The sequence below is a fragment of the Erythrolamprus reginae genome, chromosome Z (genome assembly GCF_031021105.1).
Source record: "Erythrolamprus reginae isolate rEryReg1 chromosome Z, rEryReg1.hap1, whole genome shotgun sequence".
Taxonomy (NCBI): domain Eukaryota; kingdom Metazoa; phylum Chordata; class Lepidosauria; order Squamata; family Dipsadidae; genus Erythrolamprus; species Erythrolamprus reginae.
The window spans coordinates 149,389,246-149,412,584 of record NC_091963.1 but is presented as its reverse complement, the minus strand read 5'-3'; the positions used below and the strand labels follow the sequence as shown (position 1 = coordinate 149,412,584).

The following is a 23,339-nucleotide window of genomic DNA, read 5'->3' as shown; positions in this document are numbered from 1 at the left end:
TGGAATACTGTGTTCAGTTCTGGAGACTTCACCTACAAAAAAATATTGACAAAATTGAATGGGTCCAAAGACAGACTACAAGAATGGTGGAAGGTCTTCAGCATAAAACGTATCAGGAAAGACTTCATGAACTCCATCTGTAGAGTCTGGAGGACAGAAAGAAAAGGGGGGACATGATCGAAACATTTAAATATGTTAAAGGGTTAAATAAGGTCCAGGAGGGAAGTGTTTTTACTAGGAAAGTGAACACAAGAACAAGGGGACACAATCTGAAGTTAGTTGGGGGAAAGATCAAAAGCAACGTGAGAAAATATTACCGTATTTTTCGCTCCATAAGACGCAGTTTTTTTCATCCCAAAGTAGGATGAAAAATCAGCCACGTCTTATGGAGCGAAGATGCAGGCAGGGAGGGGGGGGGAGGCGCTGGAGCAGAGGGGGGCGGCGGCGATATACTCATCTGGAGACCGCCGCCTCTGTCGCCGCCTCTCCTCTTCCCAACCCCGAAGAGAGCCGCGCCTTTCGGCCTCCGGAAGTGCTGGGCCGGGGGATGCCTCCACCCCGCAGGTTTAGGAGGCGGAGCGGCACCGGAGGAGCGTTGGCGATTCCGAGCCTTTGGGAAGGCTACGGGAATCGCTTAAGACCCAAAACCCAGCCAGTCGCTCGCAGCCAGCCGCCGCCTGTGCAAAGTTTCGCTGCGAACTCGGCTGGCTAGCTGCTGCCTGGCCCCCTCCCTCCCGGAGGAGGGTCTCCCTTCGCACCACCAGCAGCGCCCCCCACGCCAGCCAGCCAGCCAAGCCCCGCGCCCGCCGGAGCCGGCTCCTCGCTCTCCCCCCGCCGCCCGCCGCATTTGCAAGAGGTGGGGAGGGTCGGGCGGCCCGCCAAGGCTAGGAGGGACGCCGCTGCCCCCCCTTCCCTCTCTCCGCCCGCCGCTGCGCCTCCTGCTGAGCCCCCTCGGCCCCGCGCGGCGCCTGTCAGAGGAAGCTGCCCTGTCCCGGACAGGATCCGGGGGCGAGGTCGTCGGGGTTTGAGGGGCCCTAAACCGCCCACAGCAGAAAAACAGAAAAAATAAGGGAGAAAGAAAGAGAGAGAAAGGAAGAGGAGAGATAGAAAGGGGGAGAGAGAAAGAGGGAGAGATAGAGAAGGAGAGAGAGAAAGAGAGAGATACAAAGAGAGTGAGTGAGAGAAGGAGAGATAAGAGAGAGAAAGAAAGAGGGACAGAGAGAAAGAAAGAGAGGGACAGAGAGAAAGAAAGAGAGGGACAGAGAGAAAGAAAGAGAGGGACAGAGAAAGAAAGAGGGACAGAGAAAGAAAGAGAGGGACAGAGAGAAAGAAAGAGAGGGACAGAGAGAAAGAAAGAGAGGGGCAGAGAGAAAGAAAGAGAGGGACAGAGAGAAAGAAAGAGGGACAGAGAGAAAGAAAGAGAGGGACAGAGAAAAAGAGAGGGACAGAGAGAAAGAAAGAGGGACAGAGAGAAAGAAAGAGAAGAACAGAGAGAAAGAAAGAGAGGGTCAGAGAAAGGGAGAGGAGAGATAGAAAGGGGGAGAGAGAAAGAGGGAGAGATAGAGGAGAGAGAGAAAGAGAGAGATACAAAGAGAGTGAGTGAGAGAAGGAGAGAGAAGAGAGAGAAAGAAAGAGGGACAGAGAGAAAGAAAGAGAAGAACAGAGAGAAAGAAATAGAGGGACAGAGAAAGGGAGAGGAGAGATAGAAAGGGGGAGAAAGAAAGAGGGAGAGATAGAGAAGGAGAGAGAGAAAGAGAGAGATACAAAGAGAGTGAGTGAGAGAAGGAGAGATAAGAGAGAGAAAGAAAGAGGGACAGAGAGAAAGAAAGAGGGACAGAGAGAAAGAAAGAGAGGGACAGAGAGAAAGAAAGAGGGACAGAGAGAGAGAAAGAGGGACAGAGAGAAAGAAAGAGAGGGACAGAGAGAAAGAAAGAGAGGGACAGAGAGAAAGAAAGAGAGGGACAGAGAGAAAGAAAGAGAGGGACAGAGAGAAAGAAAGAGAGGGACAGAGGGAAAGAAAGAGAGGGACAGAGAGAAAGAAAGAGAGGGACAGAGGGAAAGAAAGAGAGGGACAGAGAGAAAGAAAGAGGGACAGAGAGAAAGAAAGAGAGGGACAGAGAGAAAGAAAGAGAGGGACAGAGAAAGGGAGAGAGAGAAAGAGAAAGAAAGGTAGAGAGAAAGAGGGAGAGATAGAAAGAAAGAGAGAGGGGGGCTTGTTTGTATATTTTCCCAATTCCCCTAGGGCAGTGTTATTGTAATAAATATTTTAGCCTACTTTTTGGCTCAAAATATTTTTTTTCTATTTTCCTCCTCTAAAAACTAGGTGCGTCTTATCAGCAGGTGCGTCTTATAGAGCGAAAAATACGGTATTTTACTGAAAGAGTAGTAGATCCTTGGAACAAACTTCCAGCAGACGTTCTTGGTCAATCCACAGGAACTGAATTTAAACATGCCTGGGATAAACATATATCCATCCTAAGATAAAATACAGGAAATAGTATAAGGGCAGACTAGATGGACCAGGAGGTCTTTTTCTGCCGTCAGTCTTCTATGTTTCTATGTTTCTATGTCCTCTCTGTTTGATCTGGGATGCTATACATATAAACAGAATTTCTAACGGTTCCCAAGAAAACTGAGTGGTTGATCATGGAGACTTCAGAGAACGTGTTCCGAAACCCAAGACAAAGATCTTACTTCTCAATGGCAGCCCAGATCTTGGTGGCATCATCTCGATAATAATAGTTGGCCACAGAGCCGACTCCACGGTCCCGGAGGTCCTCTGGCAAGCATAGCGAAGAGTAGGTCAACTGCTGATACCCTCGGGTAACCAAGGCACCAATTCCATCAAACCCAGCGGAAGTGGCCTGCGAGAGAGGGAGAAGGTTGAGTTGCTCACAGGAAGTCTTCGACATAGGGCCAAAATTTAGCTTAAACGTTTCGTTGCCAAGCAACAGAGGTGTGGTTCTATCCCTGTTTAGTAGCCTTGCTCGCCACAACTGTTAAAGGAATTTCTGCCAAGGTTTAAGTGAGTGCTGTAGTTTTAAGTGAATCTGGATTCCCCCACTGACTTCGCTCATTGGAAGGTCTCAAAAGCAGGAAACCCTTTCCCCTCTCCCTTTCCCAGGACACTGCAAGTGTCATAAATACATGCTGGTGGCCAAGCGCCTGAATTTTAATCACTTGACCCATTTGGGATGCTTGATGATTTGTAACTAGTAGGACCATTCATAAATCACTGTTTATCTGTCTATCAGACCGTCCATCATCTATCAAACTCCATCTATTTCTCTATCTACTTATCTACCCACCTTTCTATCTGTCCATCTGACTATCATCTATCAAGCTCCATCCATCTCCTCTACTTATCTACCTCAGCCTGCTTACCTACCCCTCCATCCATCATCTATGAAACTCCATCCATTTCTCTACCTACCTACCTAATCTATCTCTCTCTCTACCTATCCATTCATCTCTACCTACATACCTATCATACATCTCTCTCCATCCATCCATCCATCCTCTATCAAGCTCCATCCATCTCTCTACCTACCTACCTTCTTACCTATCCATCCATCCACCCAACATCTATCAAGCTCTATCCATTTCTCTACCTACCTACCTACCTACTTACCTACCTATTCATCTATCTCCCTCCCTCCCTCCCTATCTATTTATTTATTTGATTTTTATGCCGCCCTTCTTAGACTTAGGACGGCTTACAACATGTTAGCAATAGCACTTTTTAACAGAGCTAGCCTATTGCCCCCACAATCCGGGTCCTCATTTTACCCACCTCGGAAGGATGGAAGGCTGAGTCAACCATGAGCCGGTGATGAGATTTGAATCTAACATCTAAGCTCTATCCATCTCTACCTACATACCTATCATCCATATCCCTCCATCCCTCCATCCATCATTTATCAAGCTCCATCAATTTTTCTACCTACCTACCCACCTACTTATTTATCCATCTATCTCTCTACCTATGCATCCATCATCTAAGCTCCATCCATTTCTACCTACATACCTATCATCCATCTGTATGCATTCATCCATCCATTATCTATCAAGCTCCATCCCTTTACCTACCTACCTACCTACCTACCTATTTATCTTGCTACCCATCCATCCATCCATATTTCTACCTACATATCTATCATCCATATCTCTCCATCCATGCATCCATCCATGCACCTATCCATGCATCCATGCACCCATGCATCCATCCATCCATCCATCCATCCATCCATCCATCCATCCATCCATCCTCTATCAAGCTCCATCCATCTCTCTTCCTACCTACTTACCTACTTACCTATCCATCCATCCATCTCTCTACCCATCAACCCATCATCTATTAAGCTTCATCCTTCTCTCTCTCTCTCTCTCTGCCTACCTACCATCCATCATCTATCCAGCTTCTTAGCCATCCATCTCCCTCACAAAGGGCTCTGGGAAGCTTTATCAGTACTCGTATAACTCCATTAAATGAATGGATAGACACTGAATGAACTGAAACTCGATATGAGCTTGACTGTTGCTCAAATGCAACTTTTCTCAGTGTGTCTGCTGCTTGTAGAATCCAAAAAGAGGAGGAGGAGTAGAAAAGTGCGGGAATAAAAAGAAAAGTTTCCAGGCAGAGAAATTGCCCCAGAAGGTCCACCTTACCTGATCCATCATGCCACCTTTCTTGATCAGACGGATCCTGGCTAATATGTTGATCTGGAGTGTGTATCTTATGTGTGGAATCAGGAGCTGCAGAGGAAGAGGAAGAGGAGAAGCAAGGAAGACATTTAGTCCTTGAGTTAGAGAAGGTTCTTGGAGACTATGGACGTCAAGAGAGGCTGATGATTCAGAGCTTCTAACGGGAGATCACAAGGTGGCCATCACAACCTGTGACTAACCCCACCCAATGTGGAAAGTACATGACATATCTGACACCTGTCAGGTGAACAGGAAACCTAGATTTGCACCTTCCAGAATTAGATCAACCAAAGATCCAATTGACTGGGCGCTTCTCAATCAAGCTGCAATTGACTGTCAATACTTTCTCAATCAAGCTGCCTTCTGCAATTGACCAAGAGTCTGTCAACGTCATTCCAAACAAAATGGTTTTTTTGCAATTGATGGACAGGGATTTTGTCAATGCCATTCAAGTCAAGTTACTATACCTTTTGCAGTTGACTGAAGGAGACTTTGTCAGTGCTGTTCCAGGTCAAGCAATTGACCAGTGGGAATTCTGTCAATGTCCTTCTGAGCAAAGTTCTTTTTGCAATTGACTAAGATTTTTTTCGATGCTATTCCAAGTCAAGATGCCTTTTGCAATTGACCGACCGGAATTCTGTCAATGCCGTTCCCACTTTTCCTTCCTTTCACCATTGACCGATGGGGATTTTGTCAATGCCGATGGGATTCGAGAGATGCTCCAGATATTTTGGGACCTGCACCTTATCACTATTGGGACTATCTTGCTTCTTTTCGCTATGGCTTAATTATTATTTGGGTCACTATTTGAACAAGGTGTCCCTCGTTATTCCAAATCAAGTTGTGTATTAAGCTTAGTTGGAATTATATCAGAACTGCAGAAAAAACAACTGCTGCCAATCTGCCTTCCATCGAGGACCTGTATACTGCACGAGTCAAAAAGAGGGTCGTGAAAATATTGACTGACCCCTCGCATCCTGAACATAAATTGTTTCAACTCCTACCCTCAAAATGACGCTACAGAGCCCTGCACACCAAGACAACCAGACACAAGAACAAGTTTTTCCCTGAATGCCATCACTCTGCTAAACAAACAGTTCCCTCAACACTGTCAAACTATTTACTAAGTCTGCACTACCATTACTACTAGTTTTTTTCCATCATTCCTATCACCCATTTCCTCCCATTGATGACTGTATGACTGTAATGTGTTGCTTGTATCCTTAAGATTTTTATTAATATTGATTGTTTCTTCATTGCTTATTTAACCCTTATGACAATCATTAAGTGTTGTATCACATGATACTTGACAAATGTATCTCTTATTTTATGTACACTGAGAGCATCTGCACCAAGACAAATTCCTTGTGTGTCCAATCACACTTGGCCAATAAAGAATTATATTCTATTCTACTCTATTCTATTCTATTATTGACAAATGTCTCTTTTCTTTTATGTACACTGAGAGCATCTGCACCAAAGACAAATTCCTTGTGTGTCCAATCACACTTGGCCAATAAAGAATTCCATTCTATTCTGTTCTGTTCCATTCCATTCCATTCCATTTCGTTCCATTCTATTCTAGTTGTATTCGTTTCAAGAACTGCCACCCCAAACCTCGCATTTTTGGGAATCCTGTGACAATATTCCCGTTTGCCCGCTTCACAATTCACATGAAAAAAAACCCAATGACCCTTGTGCCTAGCAGTGGGTTTCACAATATGTTACCACCAGTCCGCACATGTGCCCAGCCTGAAAAACGTGCCAAAATAAGACAAAATAGAGTCGGGGTGGCCCCACCTGTGATTTCCGCTACCGGTTCGGGCTAAATGGTCCGAACCGGCTGAATACGCGCTGTGCTTGTCCCTTACCTTGAACAGTGGGTGGCACATGGGCAGGTGCCGCAGCGTGGCCATGGTGAAGATCTCCGCCATCAGGTGGGTCTTCAGGAGGTGGGAGATGTTCTGGTGGACGTGGAAATCGGCGTTGCGGACCCACATCTTAGCCAAGGTCCAATCCCACTGTGGGTCACTGGGGAGGAAAATCGGACTCTCGGCACCGGGAGTTTGGCTGAGCTACGAGAAGGAAGAAGGAAGAAAAGGGACGAATGAGCAAGAAGGCTGAAAAACGACATGTCCTCACCCTTGACGCGTCACTAATTGTCGGAAAATTATTTATAGAACAGCGGACAGGAGTGTCACAGTGGCCTAGAGGTGGCGCTCTCACCTCCCAATCAGGAGGCTCAATCCTAAGTAGACTAAGTGTTGTGGTTAGCTCTGGCCCAGCTCCTGCCCCAAGGACTGTGGATGTGGGGGAGACATCCACATGCTGCAGGCCTGTTTTGCCCCCGGTGGAATCTGCTGATGAAGGCTCCTCTGACCAAGAAGACATGAGTGACAGGGAGGAGGAGAGTGGGGCAGACAGCTCAGAAGGAGATCAATTATCTAGCTCCTCCTTGGATTCAGAACAAGAGTTAATGATACAGCTACGCATGAGGAGAGCGATGCATAGGCAGCAACAACTGAGAGATTATTATCAGAGAAAATGAGGCCACCTGTGGTTGGGTGGGGCTGTGGTCATTAGTGAGGCTGCTATAAAGAGCAGCCTGTGGGTTTGGCCATTGTGGAGGATTATCTGATCGTGGTGTTTCATGACTGCTTTGCTGACTTTGACCTTTTGTGTGCTGATTTTTCCCCGCTTTGAAACTAAACCGGGGCAAAGTGTGTTTCACTTTGTGAAAGAAGAAGGACTGTGAATTGCCTCACAGCTGCAAGGTAAGTATCACAGGACTGATAAGGGACTTGTACAAATTACCAGTTTGTTTGGAGACGAGTGCTCTTTGCTATCCCAAAAGAGGGCTTGGTTTAAGTGAATTTTCATTATAAAGAACATTGTTTTGAATTTTCAAACGTGTGTGTGTGTCTGAAATTTGTACCTGTGAATTTTTGGGAGGAGTCTACCAGAGAGCCCGACAGAACACTAAGTAGACGGCAAATATTTTTCTCTTTCTGGGCACCCTGAGAATATATATCTGCTGAACAAAACTCCACATTGGTGACAGGGAAGAGCATCCAGCCATTGAAAAAACTCTGCTAGGTCCATTCAGTTGCACAGACTCCACCCCTATGCAAGGGATTGTTTATTTGTTTGTTTGTTTGGATTTACATGCCCCCCGGGGTGGCTTACAACATTATGGGGGTCCTTAAAATGACAACAATGATTTATAGAAGAGTGGAGAGTTCTAGACAGTCGTCCACTTACAAACCTCTGTTTAGTGACCGTTCAAAAACACAACGGCACAGAAAAAAGTGACTTACAATCAGTTTTCAGAGTTTTGTTTTACCTGGATTGCTATCGGCACGAGATTCCCAGAAGACGTCTGGTGAAAGAGGCACAAAGGCACAGCCAGATACTGCGGTTCGCCTTGGATGACGTTGGTCGGGATTCCTTGGAGGACCTTGTAGTCCACGATGAAGATGTTCCCCTTCTTTAAACAGAAGAGAGAGAGGGAGGGAAGGAGGAAGAGAGAAAAAGACAGAGATGGAGAAAGAGACAGAAAAAAAGAGAGGCAGAGAAAGAAAGAAAGAAAGAAAGAAAGAAAGAGACAGAGAGTAAAAGAAAGAAAGAGAAAGAAAGAAACAGGAAAAGAGATAGAAAGAGACAGAATGATAGACAAAAGAAGAAAGAAAGGAAGACAGAAAGAAAGAGAGGAGGAAGAGAAAGAAAGAAAGAAAGAAAGAAAGAAGGAAAGGGGGAAGAGAGAGTGGGAGAATAAGGAAGGAAGAAAAAAGGGGACGGAAAGATAGGAAAGAGGAAAAGAGAGGAAGAAAGAAAGAAGGAAAGAAAAAGAGAGAGAGGAGAGAATAAGGAAGAAAGGGAGGAAGGAAGGAAGGAAGGAGAAAGAGAGGAAGGAAGAAAGAAAGAAAGAAGTCAGGGAGTTTCTTGCCATCATCTGAAAATCGGCCAACCCCCACTGTCTAAAATGCAGCCCATTACAAGATGTTTCTGTGTGTCCGTGGGGAAAGTTCAGGAGACCAAGAGGGTGGCTTCAAGACAATGAGAAGGACAAGACAATAGCTTCAGAAAGATCAAAAGATCAAGATGGGGGCTTCAGGAAGTTCAGAAGGTCAAGAGGGCGGCTTCCAGTGTGAAGTCGCAACCACAACCTTTCCCCTATTGACTCTCCCTGGAGATTCCCCATTTCCTCCATCGAGAAAGTCACCAGGTCAACCCAACCCCAGTGAGGTTCTTTGAGAAACACAACCACAAAACTACACATCACAGCCCGGTCACCTGCACTTCTTCTGAGAGAGTGGTGGCTTTTCCAAGGGACTCGGCCACCATCTCCTGGGTCACGGGGAAGTTCTCCGGGATTTCCGTGCACTTCTCAATCACCAAAGGGTTGACCCCGTTCAGATATTGGTAGCCGAAGAAGGCGTCTTCTAGCCAGTGGTCTGCGACATACTCTGGAGGATCAGAGGAAACTTGTGAGCAAAAAGAGGGGGACTTTCTGATGGGTTATATTGGAGATCACTCCGAAGATCTTAAACGCTGTATAGAGCGCTGGTGAGACCCCATTTGGAATACTGTGTCCAGTTCTGGAGGTCTCACCTACAAAAAGATATGGACAAAATTGAAGGGGTCCAAAGACGGGCTACAAGAATGGTGGAAGGTCTTAAGCATAAGACGTATCAGGAAAGACTTCATGAACTCAATCTGTAGAGTCTGGAGGACAGAAGGGAAAGGGGGGACATGATCGAAACAATGAAATATGTTCAAGGGTTAAATAAGGTCCAGGAGGGAAGTGTTTTTAATAGGAAAGTGAACACAAGAACAAGGGGACACAATCTGAAGTTAGTTGGGGGAAAGATCAAAAGCAACAGGAGAAAATATTATTTGACTGAAAGAGTAGTAGATGCTTGGAACAAACTTCTACAAGACATGGTTGGTCAATCCACAGGAACTGAATTTAAACCTGCCTGGGATAAACATATATCCATCCTAAAATAAGATACAGGAAATAGTATAAGGAGGGACTAGATGGACCATGAGGTCTTTTCCTGCCTATGTTTCTGTTTCTTTTTTTTTTAAATAAACTTTATTAGATTTTCCATAAAAAGACAAACATGACACTTATCATCCTCCTATTTCTTTCACGCGTTTTTAGCCAACCCCTGTATTTTTCCTTCTCTTGTCCTTCTCCTCTGATACCAACCTGAAACCAAGGTCTTGTTGAACCAGAACACCTTTCGGATGTCCTCCAGTCTCTTCCAGGAATTGTGGTAACTCATTAAGCCTTTTAACTTGAACTCCAACCGTCTGCGGAGCAAAAGAGAAAGAAGGGGAGACGTACTGAGCAGGGTTAACCATTTTTCTTCACGGAGGAAGTAAATACAAATCCTCTCTTTCTCCTCCTCCTCCACTCTTTCTCCCCTCCTTCTTCTCTTCCTCTTCCTCCTCTCCTCCTCTACCTTTTCCTCCTCCTCCTCCACGCTTCTTCCTCTCCTTATCCACCTCTTCCTCCTCTCCTCCTCCTCCTCACAAACCACATTCCATTCTGCCACTGAAGATGTTACCTAGTTGAGCTATGAAAATATCTTCTAAGAAAAGCACCAAACTCAGAGAACACCAAGGACCCCATAGTCTTCTTCCTCTCCTTTTGTTGTGGTTAGCTCTGGCCCTGCTCCTGCCCCAAGGACTGTGGATGTGGGGGAGACATCCACATGCTGCAGGCCTGTTTTGCCCCCGGTGGAATCTGCTGATAAAGGCTCCTCTGACCAAGAAGACATGAGTGACAGGGAGGAGGAGAGTGGGGCAGACAGCTCAGAAGGAGATTGATTATCTAGCTCCTCCTTGGATTCAGAACAAGAGTTAATGATACAGCCACGCATGCGGAGAGCGATGCATAGGCAGCAACAACTGAGAGATTATTATCAAAGAAAATGAGGCCACCTGTGGTTGGGTGGGGCTGTGGTCATTAGTGAGGCTGCTATAAAGAGCAGCCTGTGGGTTTGGCCATTGGGGAGGATTATCTGATCGTTGTGTTTCGTGACTGCTTTACTGACTTTGACTTTTTGTGTGCTGATTTTTCCCCGCTTTGAAACTAAACCAGAGCAAAGTGTGTTTCACTTTGTGAAAGAAGAAGGACTGTGAATTGCCTTACTGCTGCAAGCTAAGTATCACAGAACTGATAAGGGACTTGTACCAATTACCAGTTTGTTTGGAGACGAGGGCTCTTTGCTATACAAAAAGAGGGCTTCGTTTAAGTGAATTTTCATTGTAAAGAACATTGTTTTGAATTTTCAAACGTGTGTGTGTGTCTGAAATTTGTACCTGTGAATTTTTGGGAGGAGTCTACCAGAGAGCCCGACAGAACACCTTTATATATCTATTTATTATTTATTAATTAAATTTGTATGCGACCCACTCCCCGAGGACTCCTTCTTTCCTCCTCCACTCCAAAAACCCCACTCCCTTTTATTTTTCCTCCTGTTTCCCAGTTGGGTCATAAAATGTTTGCATGGAAACCACCATGTTAAGAGACCCCCAACGATCCCACAGTCACCTTCCTCCTCCTCTTCCTCTCCTAGCACTGATGACAATCCCGAGTTGGGTCCACCAAATGCCCACAAAGAAAACCACCCAACTCAGGTTTAGCACCAAGGCCTCCCCAGTTCAACCCTGAACTACCAAGTTTTTCCCCCCCCGAGACTCACGTCAGTTTCGAACGCGCCAGGAAAGTGCTCATCTTGGTTAAGGAGAACTTGATGTTGGTGTTTATCTCCTCCACGGTTTCTACCGCCACGCACTGGGGCATGCCGGGAGCGAATTCCCCCCACCTTGGATTTTAAAAGAAAATATTTATTTATTCGTGGAATTTGTGCAATTTATATGCCGCCCAATTTCTTTTTTTTTTCTTTTTTTCAAATTTTATTTTACATACAAGACAAAAGAAAAAAACATACATAAAAACATATATACAGTGTTCCCTCGATTTTCGCGGGTTCGAACTTCGCGAAAAGTCTATACCACGGTTTTTCAAAAATATTAATTAAAAAATACTTCGCGTTTTTCCCCTATACCATGGTTTTTCCCGCCCAATGACGTCATATGTCATCGCCAAACTTTCGTCTGCCTTTAATAAATATATTTTTAAAATAAACTTTAATAAATAAACATGGTGAGTAATAATCTGAATGGTTGCTAAGGGAATGTAAAATTGCAATTTAGGGGTTTAAAGTGTTACGGGAAGGCTTGGGATACTGTTCATAGCCAAAAATAGTGTATTTACTTCCGCATCTCTACTTCGCGGAAATTCGACTTTCGCGGGGGGTCTCGGAACATATCCCCCAAGAAAAGCGAGGGAACACTGTATACAACATTTGGGAAATGAAAGTTTCCCCACTTTTTGGGGGGGATATTTGATCAGAGTATTACACTTCTTTTACATAATATTAATTTTTGAATTCTTTTATTTGACGTGTTGCTTTGCATAAATTTTTATTTATTTATTTCTTTTAGCCAATCGTAAAATTTTGCCCATGTTTTATAGTAATCTGATTCTTCTTTTCCCTCTAATCTTTTGGATAGCCTGTCCATCTCCGCACAGTCTAGTATTTTTTTAATGATTATGTTTTCTTCCGGTATTTTATCTGTTTTCCACTGTTGGGCATAAACTATTCTGGCAGCTGTTAGTATATGTATAACTAGGTATCTTACTTCTTTTTCTATTTTTTTATTAAAAATACCCAATAAATATAATTCTGGTTTTTTTTCGACTTCTTCATTTGCTATTTCTTTTAACCAATTTGTTATTTTATTCCAAAACTTTTTTGCCTGTGTGCATGTCCACCATTGGTGGTAGAACGTGCCTCTTTCTTTTTTACACTTCCAACATATTGGAGAGGTTTTTGGGAAGTCTTTCTGGCGATAGGTGCCACCTGTAGAACATTTTAAATTTCAATTGGACTCTAGGCAGCTTATACAGTAGTCCCTCGCTATACCGCGTTTCACCTACTGCGGCTTCACTTCATCGCGGGTTTCTGAGGAAGTCGATCGGCAGATTTAAACAGCCCGCCGAACTCGATCGGCAGGTTTTTAAAAAAAAAAAATAATCTAAAATTGTAAATACTGTATTTAAATACTGTATCTAAAATAAATACTGTGTGGGAAGGGTTTATAAACACTTAAAACAATGAAAACTTACCAAACAATTACAATATAAATACTTAAATAAGTACTATCAGTCGATAAATTCCCCATCGCGGATTTCACCTATCGCGGCCAGGTCTGGAATGTAACACCAGCGATAGGTGAGGGACTACTGTAATATGAAATGTGTCTGCAGTATACGAGGGTCGCCCAGAAAGTAATGCACCACATTTTTTTTCTCAGCCTACAGTCACGGTACGAATGCAAAACTTTAGATATACATTATTTGAATTGTCGGGAGTGTGTGTGTAAATTTTGCCTTTCTTCAGACAGACAGTGTAGCTGCAGCACTGTTTTGAAATGGCGTCTGTAAGTGATGTACGTTACAAGCAGTGTGTCATCACTGAATTTCTCAGTGTGGAGAAAGAAACCGTTGGGAACATTCACAAACGTTTGTGTAGAGTTTATGGAGAATCTGCAGTCGACAGAAGTACGGTTAGTCGCTGGGCACAGAGGGTGAGGCCACTAGAGGTGATTCCCACAGTGCAGAAAAGGCTTCGTGACCAGAACAAGGAGTGGAACCGACAGGGCATACACGCCCTTGTGTCTCGCTGGAGAAAGGCCACAGAACGGGACGGAGATTACATGGAAAAATAGGGAGTGTAGAAGAAACCTCATTCTTTCTTGTGTGTAAGTTTCATTGTGTTCAATAAATAATTGTCGAAGAAAAAAATGTGGTACATTACATTCCGGGTGACCCTCGTAATTTTTCTCTTTTAATACTCTTTATTAATTTGCCAATGTTAAAAAAACCACTAATACAAAATACAAATACAAAAAAAAAACAAGACAAAAGAAAAATACAGAATATGTACAAATGTAAACAATATATTTTACAGTATTTCGTGTCAAAATGTTATATATATAGAAACATAGAAGATTGACAGCAGAAAAAGACCTCATGGTCCATCTAGTCTGCCCTTATACTATTTCCTGTATTTTATCTTAGGATGGATCTATGTTTATGAAGGAAAAAGGGGGACAAGATCGAAACATTTAAATATGTTAAAGGGTTAAATAAGGTCCAGGAGGGAAGTGTTTTTAATAGGAAAGTGAACACAAGAACAAGGGGACACAATCTGAAGTTAGTTGGGGGAAAGATCAAAAGCAAAGTGAGAAAATATTATTTTACTGAAAGAGTAGTAGATGCTTGGAACAAACTTCCAGCAGACGTGGTAGATAAATCCACAGTAACTGAATTTAAACATGTCTGGGATAAACATATATCTATCCTAAGATAAAATACAGAAAATACTATAAGGGCTAGACTAGATGGACCATGAGGTCTTTTTCTGCCGTCAGACTTCTATATTTCTATGTTTCTATCCCAGGCATGTTTAAATTCAGTGACTGTGGATTTACCAACCACGTCTGCTGGAAGTTTGTTCCAAGCATTTCCTACTCTTTCAGTCAAATAATATTTTCTCACGTTGCTTCTGATCTTTCCCCCAACTAACCTCAGATTGTGCCCCCTTGTTCTTGTGTTCACTTTCCTATTGAAAACACTTCCCTTCTGAATGTAAACATGCCTGGGATAAACATAGATCCATCCTAAGATAAAATAGCTAGAGGTAAAACAAGCAGGAAGAGGGAGATTGTGATCCCCTTATATAGAGCGCTGGTGAGACCACATTTGGAATACAGTAATACTGTGTACAGTTCTGGAGACCTCACCTACAAAAAGATATTGACAAAATTGAACGGGTCCAAAGACGGGCTACAAGAATGGTGGAAGGTCTTAAGCATAAAACGTATCAGGAAAGACTTCATGAACTCAATCTGTATAGTCTGGAGGACAGAAGGAAAAGGGGGGACATGATTGAAACATTTAAATATGTTAAAGGGTTAAATAAGGTTCAGGAGGGAAGTGTTTTTAATAGAAAGGTGAACACAAGAACAAGGGGACACAATCTGAAGTTAGTTGGGGGAAAGATCAAAAGCAACGTGAGAAAATATTATTTTACTGAAAGAGTAGTAGATCCTTGGAACTAACTTCCAGCAGACGTGGTTGGTAAATCCACAGTAACTGAATTTAAACATACCTGGGATAAACATATATCCATCCTAAGATAAAATACAGGAAATAGTATAAGGGCAGACTAGATGGACCATGAGGTCTTTTTCTGCAGTCAGTCTTCTATGTTTCTATGTTTCTAAATACAGGAAATAGTATAAGGGCAGACTAGATGGACCATGAGGTCTTTAGATGGACCGTGAGGTCTTTTTCTGCCGTCAATCTTCTATATATGTATGTATGTATGTATGTATGTATGTATGTATGTATGTATGTATATATATGTAGATTGTTCTGAGTATTTACAGCAGCACGAAGCTAACAACTTCAGCCTGATGATAGTGAATGTGATTTCACCGAAACGTCGCATAGACATGCAAAATATTACCCAGGGCAAAACCCGAACTCAGAACAATCTACATACATATACCCATGAAAATCTACGAAAACAAATATAATGTTACCTAGTAGGGTAAGGAAATGACTGCAAGCTCAGGCCAAATGCAAACCTTTCCGAAACTTTGCATGAAGACAAGTCAGCCATTCACAGTCACACAGAGATAAACCACATTTACACACCTCTGTGGAATAGTATTTGCAAGACTATTTGCATAGAGAAGGCCACTCCTCCTTGCAAATAGTGTTTGCATGTGTGTGAGAGAGAGGGGGGAAGGAGAGGGAGAGAAGAAGGCGAAAGAGGGAAGAGGGAGGGAGGGAAAGAGAGAGAGAAACGGAAAAGAAGGAGGAGGAGGAATGTAAGCCCCAGAAGTAAAGGGATGATGAGAAAAAACGTCCCAGTAAGCCTTACTTGTAGCAGTCCTGTCTGTTTCTCAGCTCTTCCGCTCTGTGTCCCAACAGGCAGGAGTTCTGGCCATCATCACAGATCAATTTGCCTGGGAAAAATGAAAAGAAAAGATCATTGGGCACTAGATTCAAATTGCACATGCCTTTCTCCCAGGGCTCATGAACCCACCAGCAAAAGGCGAGCCTAGCAAATTTGTGTGTGTGTGTGTGTGTTCTTTTCCTCCAAAGTGGGACAGAAAAAAAGGGGACGATTTAGAAAGAGGTTCTCCTGCTTAGAAGACCTCTAAGGTCCCTTTGAGATTCTATTCTGCTTTATTCTACTCTATTCTATTCAGATCTCTATTCTATTCAAATTTCTATTCTATTCTGTTCATAAAGGAAATGGAGCCCCTCCCTTATGAAACCAGGTTGCAAGGCCTTGGTCTCTTCAGCCTTGAAAGATGGCGTTTAAGGGGTGACTTGATCGAAGGGTATAAAATCATGCATGGGATAGAAAAGGTGGATAGAGAAAAAAATATTTTCTCCATCACACAATACTAGGACAAGGGGGCCCTCCTCCCTAAAGCTCATAGGTAAAAAAGCGAGGACAAATCAAGGGAAATATTTCTTCTTGGTTTATGGAATCCACTTCCAGAAGAGGTTGTGATAGCTGTCAGCCTGGAGAGCTTCAAGGCAGGATTAGACAGATTCATGGATGTCAAGTGTATCATAGATGGTTATTGAAATGGATGTCCACGTGCCGCCTCTATGTTGGTTGAGGCAGGCAGGATTCCCTTGAGTACTACTTGTTGGGGGTCAAGGGAAAGGGAGGGTCTTGCCTTCTCTTTTGGCTCAAGATCCCCATGGATAATTGGTGGGCCATTGTGTGACACAGAATGCTGGACTTGATGGGCTTTGGCCTGATTCAGCAGGGCTCTTCTTAGGTTCTTAGGTTCTGTTCCGTTCTGTTCTATTCTATTCTGATTTGAATATGTCTCAGTGTAGAAGACCTCACAGGACGGTGGGTCGAGATATAAAATAAGGCATCATTTTCTCAACACACAGGGAAGTCCTCAATGTACGACCACAATTGGGTCCAACATTTCCACCGTTTAGTGAGACACTGCTTATGTGAGGTTCACCCCGTTTTATGACCTCGCTTCTCACCGCCATTAACTGAATCACCACCATTGTTAAACGAATCCAGCTCCTCCCCTCCGTTGACTTTGCAGGTCAGAAGGTCGCAAAAGGGGGAATTAATGCCCCCGCCCCCAGGGACACCGCGACTAGTCATAAATACGATTTGATAAATAGCCGAATTTTGATCACGGGGCACCAGGGAACAGGGCAACGGCCATTAAGTGTGAAAAATTGTCGTAAGTTGCTTGTTTTCCCCAGAGCTGGAATGGTCGATAAGCGAACTGTTGTAAGTTAAGGATTACCTGTCCATTGTGAGGTATTTTATGGGATTTTTATGGGAAAGCAACTGTGTTCTTTTTGCCGACAATATGAAACTTTTCAACACCACTGATAACACACTCACTCTCCAAAAAGACCTGGACTTTGTCTCAGACTGGTCTAACACCTGGCAACTTCAAATATCAACCAACAAATGCTCTACCCTCCAAATCGGCAAAAGGAATCCAAACCGCACATACGAACTGAATAAACAACCTCTCACTGCCAACCCACACTCAGTAAAAGACCTGGGAATGCTAATATCGAATGACCTAAGTGCTAAAGCCCACTGCAACAATATCGCCAAAAACCTGATCCTACGCAGCTTCTGCTCTGGCAATCTCACACTACTCACAAGAGCCTACAAAACTTTTGCCAGACCCATCCTAGACTACTGCTCATCTGTCTGGAACCCATACCACATCTCAGACATCAACACCCTTGAAAATGTCCAAAGATATTTCACCAGAAGAGCCCTTCACTCCTCCACTCGAAACAGAATATCTTAGGAAAATAGACTAACTATCCTGGGCCTAGAAAACCTAGAACTACGGCGCCTAAAACACGATTTGAGTATTGCCCACAATATCATATGCTGCAACATCCTACCGGTCAATGACTACTTCAGCTTCAACCGCAACAACACAAGAGCACGCAACAGATTCAAACTTAATACGAACTGCTCCAAACTTGACTGTAAAAAATATGATTTCAACACCTGTGGCACGGGCACCGTATCCTCCCCATCCCAGGACTAGATGATCTCACCTGTGCCCTCTCTCAGCTCCAGGGTCTTGTAGCCCTCGATCCATTGGTAGCAAGGAAAATGGAAATCTTGGCCATCCGGGGTGGTCAGCTGGATGAAGTCGCAGAACCACGAATCTTCTGGGAGGAATTGATAAGGTTCCTTATGGATACGGATAAAAAGCAGAGGCCCCAGGTCCCGATCGCTGGTGACTTCATAGTGATCCACCTAAGGAAGAAGAGGGTGCTATTGGGGGCCAACAGCAGGCCATGCGGCTGATAGTGGATCCTGTTCGAGAGGAGACCGACTTGGTGATGCGCCAGGGGCCTGTGCAGCTGGCACCTGGGTCAGACAGCGGGGAGGATGGCGAGGACTTGGGGTCAGGGGCAGAGGTTCAACAAGGGCCTTTGGAACCTCCTTCTGCCGCACTAATCCCAGCGACTAGTTAGGTCCCACAGAGTGGGCCTTCTCTGGGTCCCGTCAACTCTGGGACCCAGGGGAAGAGCCTTCTCTGTGGCGGCCCCGGCCCTTTGGAACCAATTCCCTCCAGAGATTAGAATTGCCCCCACCCTCCTCGCCTTTCGTAAGCTCCTTAAAACCCACCTCTGCCGTCAGGCATGGGGAAACTGAGATATTATTTTCCCCTGGGCCTTACAATTTACGCATGGTATGTTTGTATGTATGTTTGGTTTTATAATAAGTGTTTTTTTAGTTGTTTAGTATTGGATTGTTACATGCTGTTTTTTATCACTGTTGTGAGCTGCCCCGAGTCTGCGGAGAGGGGCGGCATACAAATCCAATAAATAAATAAATAAACCTCCAGTACCTTATAGTAGTGATGAGGAAGGAGAGGCTTTTCCTTGGTGCAAGAGCTACCAAGAGGCAGGAGGTCCCACAGAGTTGGCCTTCTCCGGGTCCCGTCGACTAAACAATGTCATTTGGCGGGCTCCAGGGGAAGAGCCTTCTCTGGGGCAGCCCCAGCCCTCTGGAATCAACTTAGAACTGTCCCCACCCTCCCTGTCTTTTGTAAACTACTCAAGACTCACTTATACCGCCAGGTATGGGGGAGTTGAGACACCTTTCCCCCAGGCTCTTTTATATTTTGTTTTATGTTTGGTATGAATGTGTTGTTTGGTTTTTAAAAATAATGATAAGAGTTTTATATGTTTTTTAATATTAGATTTGTTCTACTATAATATTGTTTTTATTATTGTTGTGAGCCGCCCCGAGTCTTCGGAGAGGGGCGGCATACAAATCTAATAAATTATTATTATTATTATTATTATTATTATTATTATTATTATTAAATTATTATTACCCCCTGAGGAGGTCTCCTCGCGAGTAAAACTGGGGTCTAATTGGCCACTCCCCTAGTCTACTTAAAAACAGTAGCGGCAGCTGCAAGGTTGCAGGAAACCACAGTTTCGACTCATGCATCTGTCTTGTGTTTCTCTGCTTCGGATTTGTTATTGTGGAAGGCTCCTGGGCATTTGGCCAAGCCTTTGGAAACTACGTGAGATAACAAGAACAAATTGCCTTGCTTTGAGTTCAGACTGTTTGGACGTACGCCATCCGCTAATAAAGATTAATTAGCAGATGACTTTCTGCAAAAAATTCAAACTCAACCCTGACAAGACGGAGTGGCTGTGGGTTTTGCCTCCCAAGGACAATTCCATCTGTCCGCCCATTACCCTGGGGGGGGGGAACTACTGACCCCCTCAGAGAGGGTCCGCAACTTGGGCGTCCTCCTCGATCCACAGCTGACATTGGAACATCATCTTTCGGCTGTGGCGAGGAGGGCGTTTGCCCAGGTCCACCTGGTGCACCAGTTGAGGCCCTATTTGGACAGGGAGTCACTGCTCACAGTCGCTCATGCTCATCACCTCGAGGTTCAATTACTGCAACGCTCTCTACATGGGGCTACCTCTGAAAAGTGTTCGGAAACTTCAGATCGTGCAGAACGCAGCCACGAGAGCCGTCGTGGGGCTTTCAAGATTCTCCCATGTTTCTGCAACACTCCGTGGCTTGCATTGGCTGCCGATCAGTTTCCGGTCACAATTCAAAGTGTTGGTCATGACCTTTAAAGCCCTACATGGCATTGGACCAGACAACCTCCGGAACTGCCTGCTACCGCACGAATCCCAGAGACCGATAAGGTCCCACAGAGTTGGTCTTCTCCGGGTCCCGTCGACTAAACAATGTCGTTTGGTGGGCCCCAGGGGAAGAGCCTTCTCTGTGGCGGCCCCGGCCCTCTGGAACCAACTCCCCCGGGAGATTAGAACTGCCCCCACCCTCCCTGTCTTTCGCAAACTACTCAAAACTCACTTATGCCGCCAGGCATGGGGGAGTTAAGATATTCCTTCCCCCTAGGCCATTACAAGTTATGCATGGTATGTTTCTGTGTATGTCTGGTTTTATAATAGGGGTTTTTAGTTGTTTTATTAATTGGATTGTTACATGTTGTTTTTTATCATTGTTGTTAGCCGCCCCGAGTCTACGAAGAGGGGCAGCGTACAAATCCAATAAGTAAAGAAATAAAAAAGGATTGCTTTTGGATTTGTGTGTGACTCTCCACTGCTAAGCCAGTCATTAGCAGTGGTTCATTGATTAAATTAAGTTCGTTCAAATGGTGTGTTTGTTATATTCGTCACTGAGGGGGGGGGGGGCAGAACAGCCAGTGGCCACCGGGGCCTTGATGGATAGGACTACCGCCAGTGCGAGGCAAGGCAGTTGCCAGGACATGGTTTGTTGGCCTGGCTGAGGAGTCCAGTGTGAGCAAGAACATGTGAGACTTTGCCATGCTTCATGCTGGCCAGCTAATTTTCAGCCTTGGGAAAGGCTGTTTCACCCTCTGGATGCTTCAGGGAAGCTTCCCGAAGCCCCAGAGTGCAAAAAACAGCAAACCAGAAGTACAGTGGTGCCTCTACTTAAGAACTTAATTCGTTCAGTGACCAGGTTCTTAAGTAGAAAATTTTGTAAGAAGAAGCGATTTTTCCCATAGGAATCAATGTGAAAGCAAATAATCTGTGTGATTGGGGAAACCACAGGGAGGGTGCAGGCCTCCCAGGAGATTCCTAGAGAGGCCCCATGGAGGCTTCTCCCCGCCTTTTCTGGCCCTGTTTCCTCCCAGGAGATTCCTAGAGAGGCCCCACAGAGGCTTCTCCCTGCCTTTTCCGGCCCTGTTTCCTCCCAGGAGATTCCTAGAGAGGCCCCACAGAGGCTTCTCCCCACCTTTTCCCACTCTGTTTACTCCCTGGAGAGAGGCTTCTCCCCACATTTTCAGGCCCTGTTTCCTCCCAGGAGATTCCTAGAGAGGCCCCACAGAGGCTTCTCCCTGCCTTTTCCGGCCCTGTTTCCTCCCAGGAGATTCCTAGAGAGGCCCCACAGAGGCTTCTCCCCACCTTTTCCCACTCTGTTTCCTCCCTGGAGAGAGGCTTCTCCCCACATTTTCAGGCCCTGTTTCCTCCCAGGAGATTCCTAGAGAGGCCCCACGGAGGCTTCTCCCTGCCTTTTCCCACTCTGTTTCCTCCCTGGAGAGAGGCTTCTCCCCACATTTTCAGGCCCTGTTTCCTCCCAGGAGATTCCTAGAGAGGCCCCACAGAGGCTTCTCCCCACCTTTTCCCACTCTGTTTCCTCCCTGGAGAGAGGCTTCTCCCCACATTTTCAGGCCCTGTTTCCTCCCAGGAGATTCCTAGAGAGGCCCCACGGAGGCTTCTCCCTGCCTTTTCCGGTTACAGTTTCGGAGGCTTGGGTTTGTAAGTGGAAAATGGTTCTTGAGAAGAGGCAAAAAAATCTTGAGCACCTGGTTCTTATCTAGAAAAATTTGTAAGTAGAGGCATTCTTAGGTAGAGGTACCACTGTATGTTCTTCCAAACTTCCATTTTGCTCGTTGTGCTGTTTTTCACACTCGGGAGCTTCAAGAAGCTTCCCTGAGTCCTCCAGAGTGCAAAAAACAGCACAACGGTCACACGGAAGTGCTTTTTTCCGAACTTCTGGTTTGTCCATTTGGGCCTTTTTCCACCTGCCAGGCTTCAGAAAGGCGCGGAGTCATGTGCGCATGTGTAGGAGGATGGGAAGGGATGTGGGCATGTGCACACCTGCTAGCACAACCCACGCACACCTCTTTTGGCACGTGAACCAAAACAAAATCAGCATCACCGACCTAGTACAGTGGTACCTCATGATACCAACTTAATTGGTTCCAGGAGGAGGTTCGTAAGGTGAAAAGTTCGTAAGACGAAACAATGTTTCCCATAGGAATCAATGTAAAAGCAAATAATGCCTGCAAATCCTTCAGGAAAATCCCAAACTTTAGAAGGGAGGCGAACAGAGGGCAGGGAGGAGCAGCTAAAGGGGGCGGGTGGAAGAAGCAAGACTAGGCTAAAGGGTGAGTGGGAAGGAAGAAAGGCAAAGGGGGCGCCCCTCCCTTTTCTTTCTTCAAAAGACACCCTTTCAGTGCCTCTGCAAGCACGCTGTTCTCTGCAAACTCTTTCCCCCTCCAAGCCGCCCCTCCCTTTTCTTTCTTCAAAAGACACCCTTTCAGTGCCTCTGCAAGCACGCTGTTCTCCTACTTTTGTTAATGCAAAGTCTTTCCCCTCCAAGCCACCCCTCCCTTTTCTTTCTTCAAAAGACACCCTTTCAGTGCCTCTGCAAGCACACTGTTCTACTTTTAATGCAAACTCTTTCCCCCTCCAAGCCGCCCCTCCCTTTTCTTTCTTCAAAAGACACCCTTTCAGTGCCTCTGCAAGCACGCTGTTCTACTTTTAATGCAAACTCTTTCCCCTCCAAGCCACCCCTCCCTTTTCTTTCTTCAAAAAGGGGGGAAAAAAGAAACCCCTTCATCCCAGCAGCAGCTGCTTGGTTCGTAAGGTGAAAATAGTTCGGAAGAAGAGGCGTTCGTAAGATGAGGTATCACTGTACTTATTTTGGGGCCAAACGAAAACAGAACCCTGTCCTTATTTTAAGCGAAACGCAGCTCAGAAAACAACAAAGCAGCGATGCTCAAAAGCAGGAAAGTTACAAAGGCTTAAAATAGCTGCCCCCCCCCCCCCCAGCCGAGTGTGTAATTCTCTCACCATCCCGGGGATGAAGTCCTTCCCGGTGTTATCCAAGGGCTGCTTGGGGCTTTCCCCATTTAAGCCCACCAGGGTGATGGAGATGGAGTCGAAGGTGGACGAGCCCAAAAGTTTCCGGTGGTGACTCGGACTTTGTATACGAAAGGTTTTTGGGTGGCTTCCTGGCAGGACTGAGTGCTCCGTTCTCTCCAAAAACTCTCTTTTTCCCCTGCTTCGGAGGAGAATAAAAGGGAGGGAATGATGGAAAGATTAAAAAATTAAAATTAAAAGAACAAAACGCAGTGAATGTTTATTCGTAGAAATGGTAATGGAATCAGAATCAGGATAAGGGACTTTGGAGATCTTCTAG

The 23,339-nt window shown here is 45.0% G+C and overlaps 1 protein-coding gene across 1 annotated transcript in view; it reads right to left on the bottom strand.

The window, feature by feature from the left end:
- The window catches only part of LOC139154916 (polyunsaturated fatty acid lipoxygenase ALOX15B-like), a 47,127-nt gene that overhangs the window by 9,379 nt on the left and 14,409 nt on the right, over positions 1-23,339 (bottom strand). Inside the window, exons 4-13 of the mRNA XM_070730019.1 lie at positions 22,991-23,201; positions 17,939-18,143; positions 15,738-15,822; positions 11,421-11,543; positions 9,920-10,023; positions 8,998-9,170; positions 8,048-8,191; positions 6,576-6,779; positions 4,669-4,755; positions 2,695-2,864 (exon numbers count right to left, since the gene is read on the bottom strand). Coding sequence (XP_070586120.1) covers positions 2,695-2,864; positions 4,669-4,755; positions 6,576-6,779; positions 8,048-8,191; positions 8,998-9,170; positions 9,920-10,023; positions 11,421-11,543; positions 15,738-15,822; positions 17,939-18,143; positions 22,991-23,201 — 1,506 coding nt within the window. The remainder of the gene's footprint in view (positions 1-2,694; positions 2,865-4,668; positions 4,756-6,575; positions 6,780-8,047; positions 8,192-8,997; positions 9,171-9,919; positions 10,024-11,420; positions 11,544-15,737; positions 15,823-17,938; positions 18,144-22,990; positions 23,202-23,339) is intronic.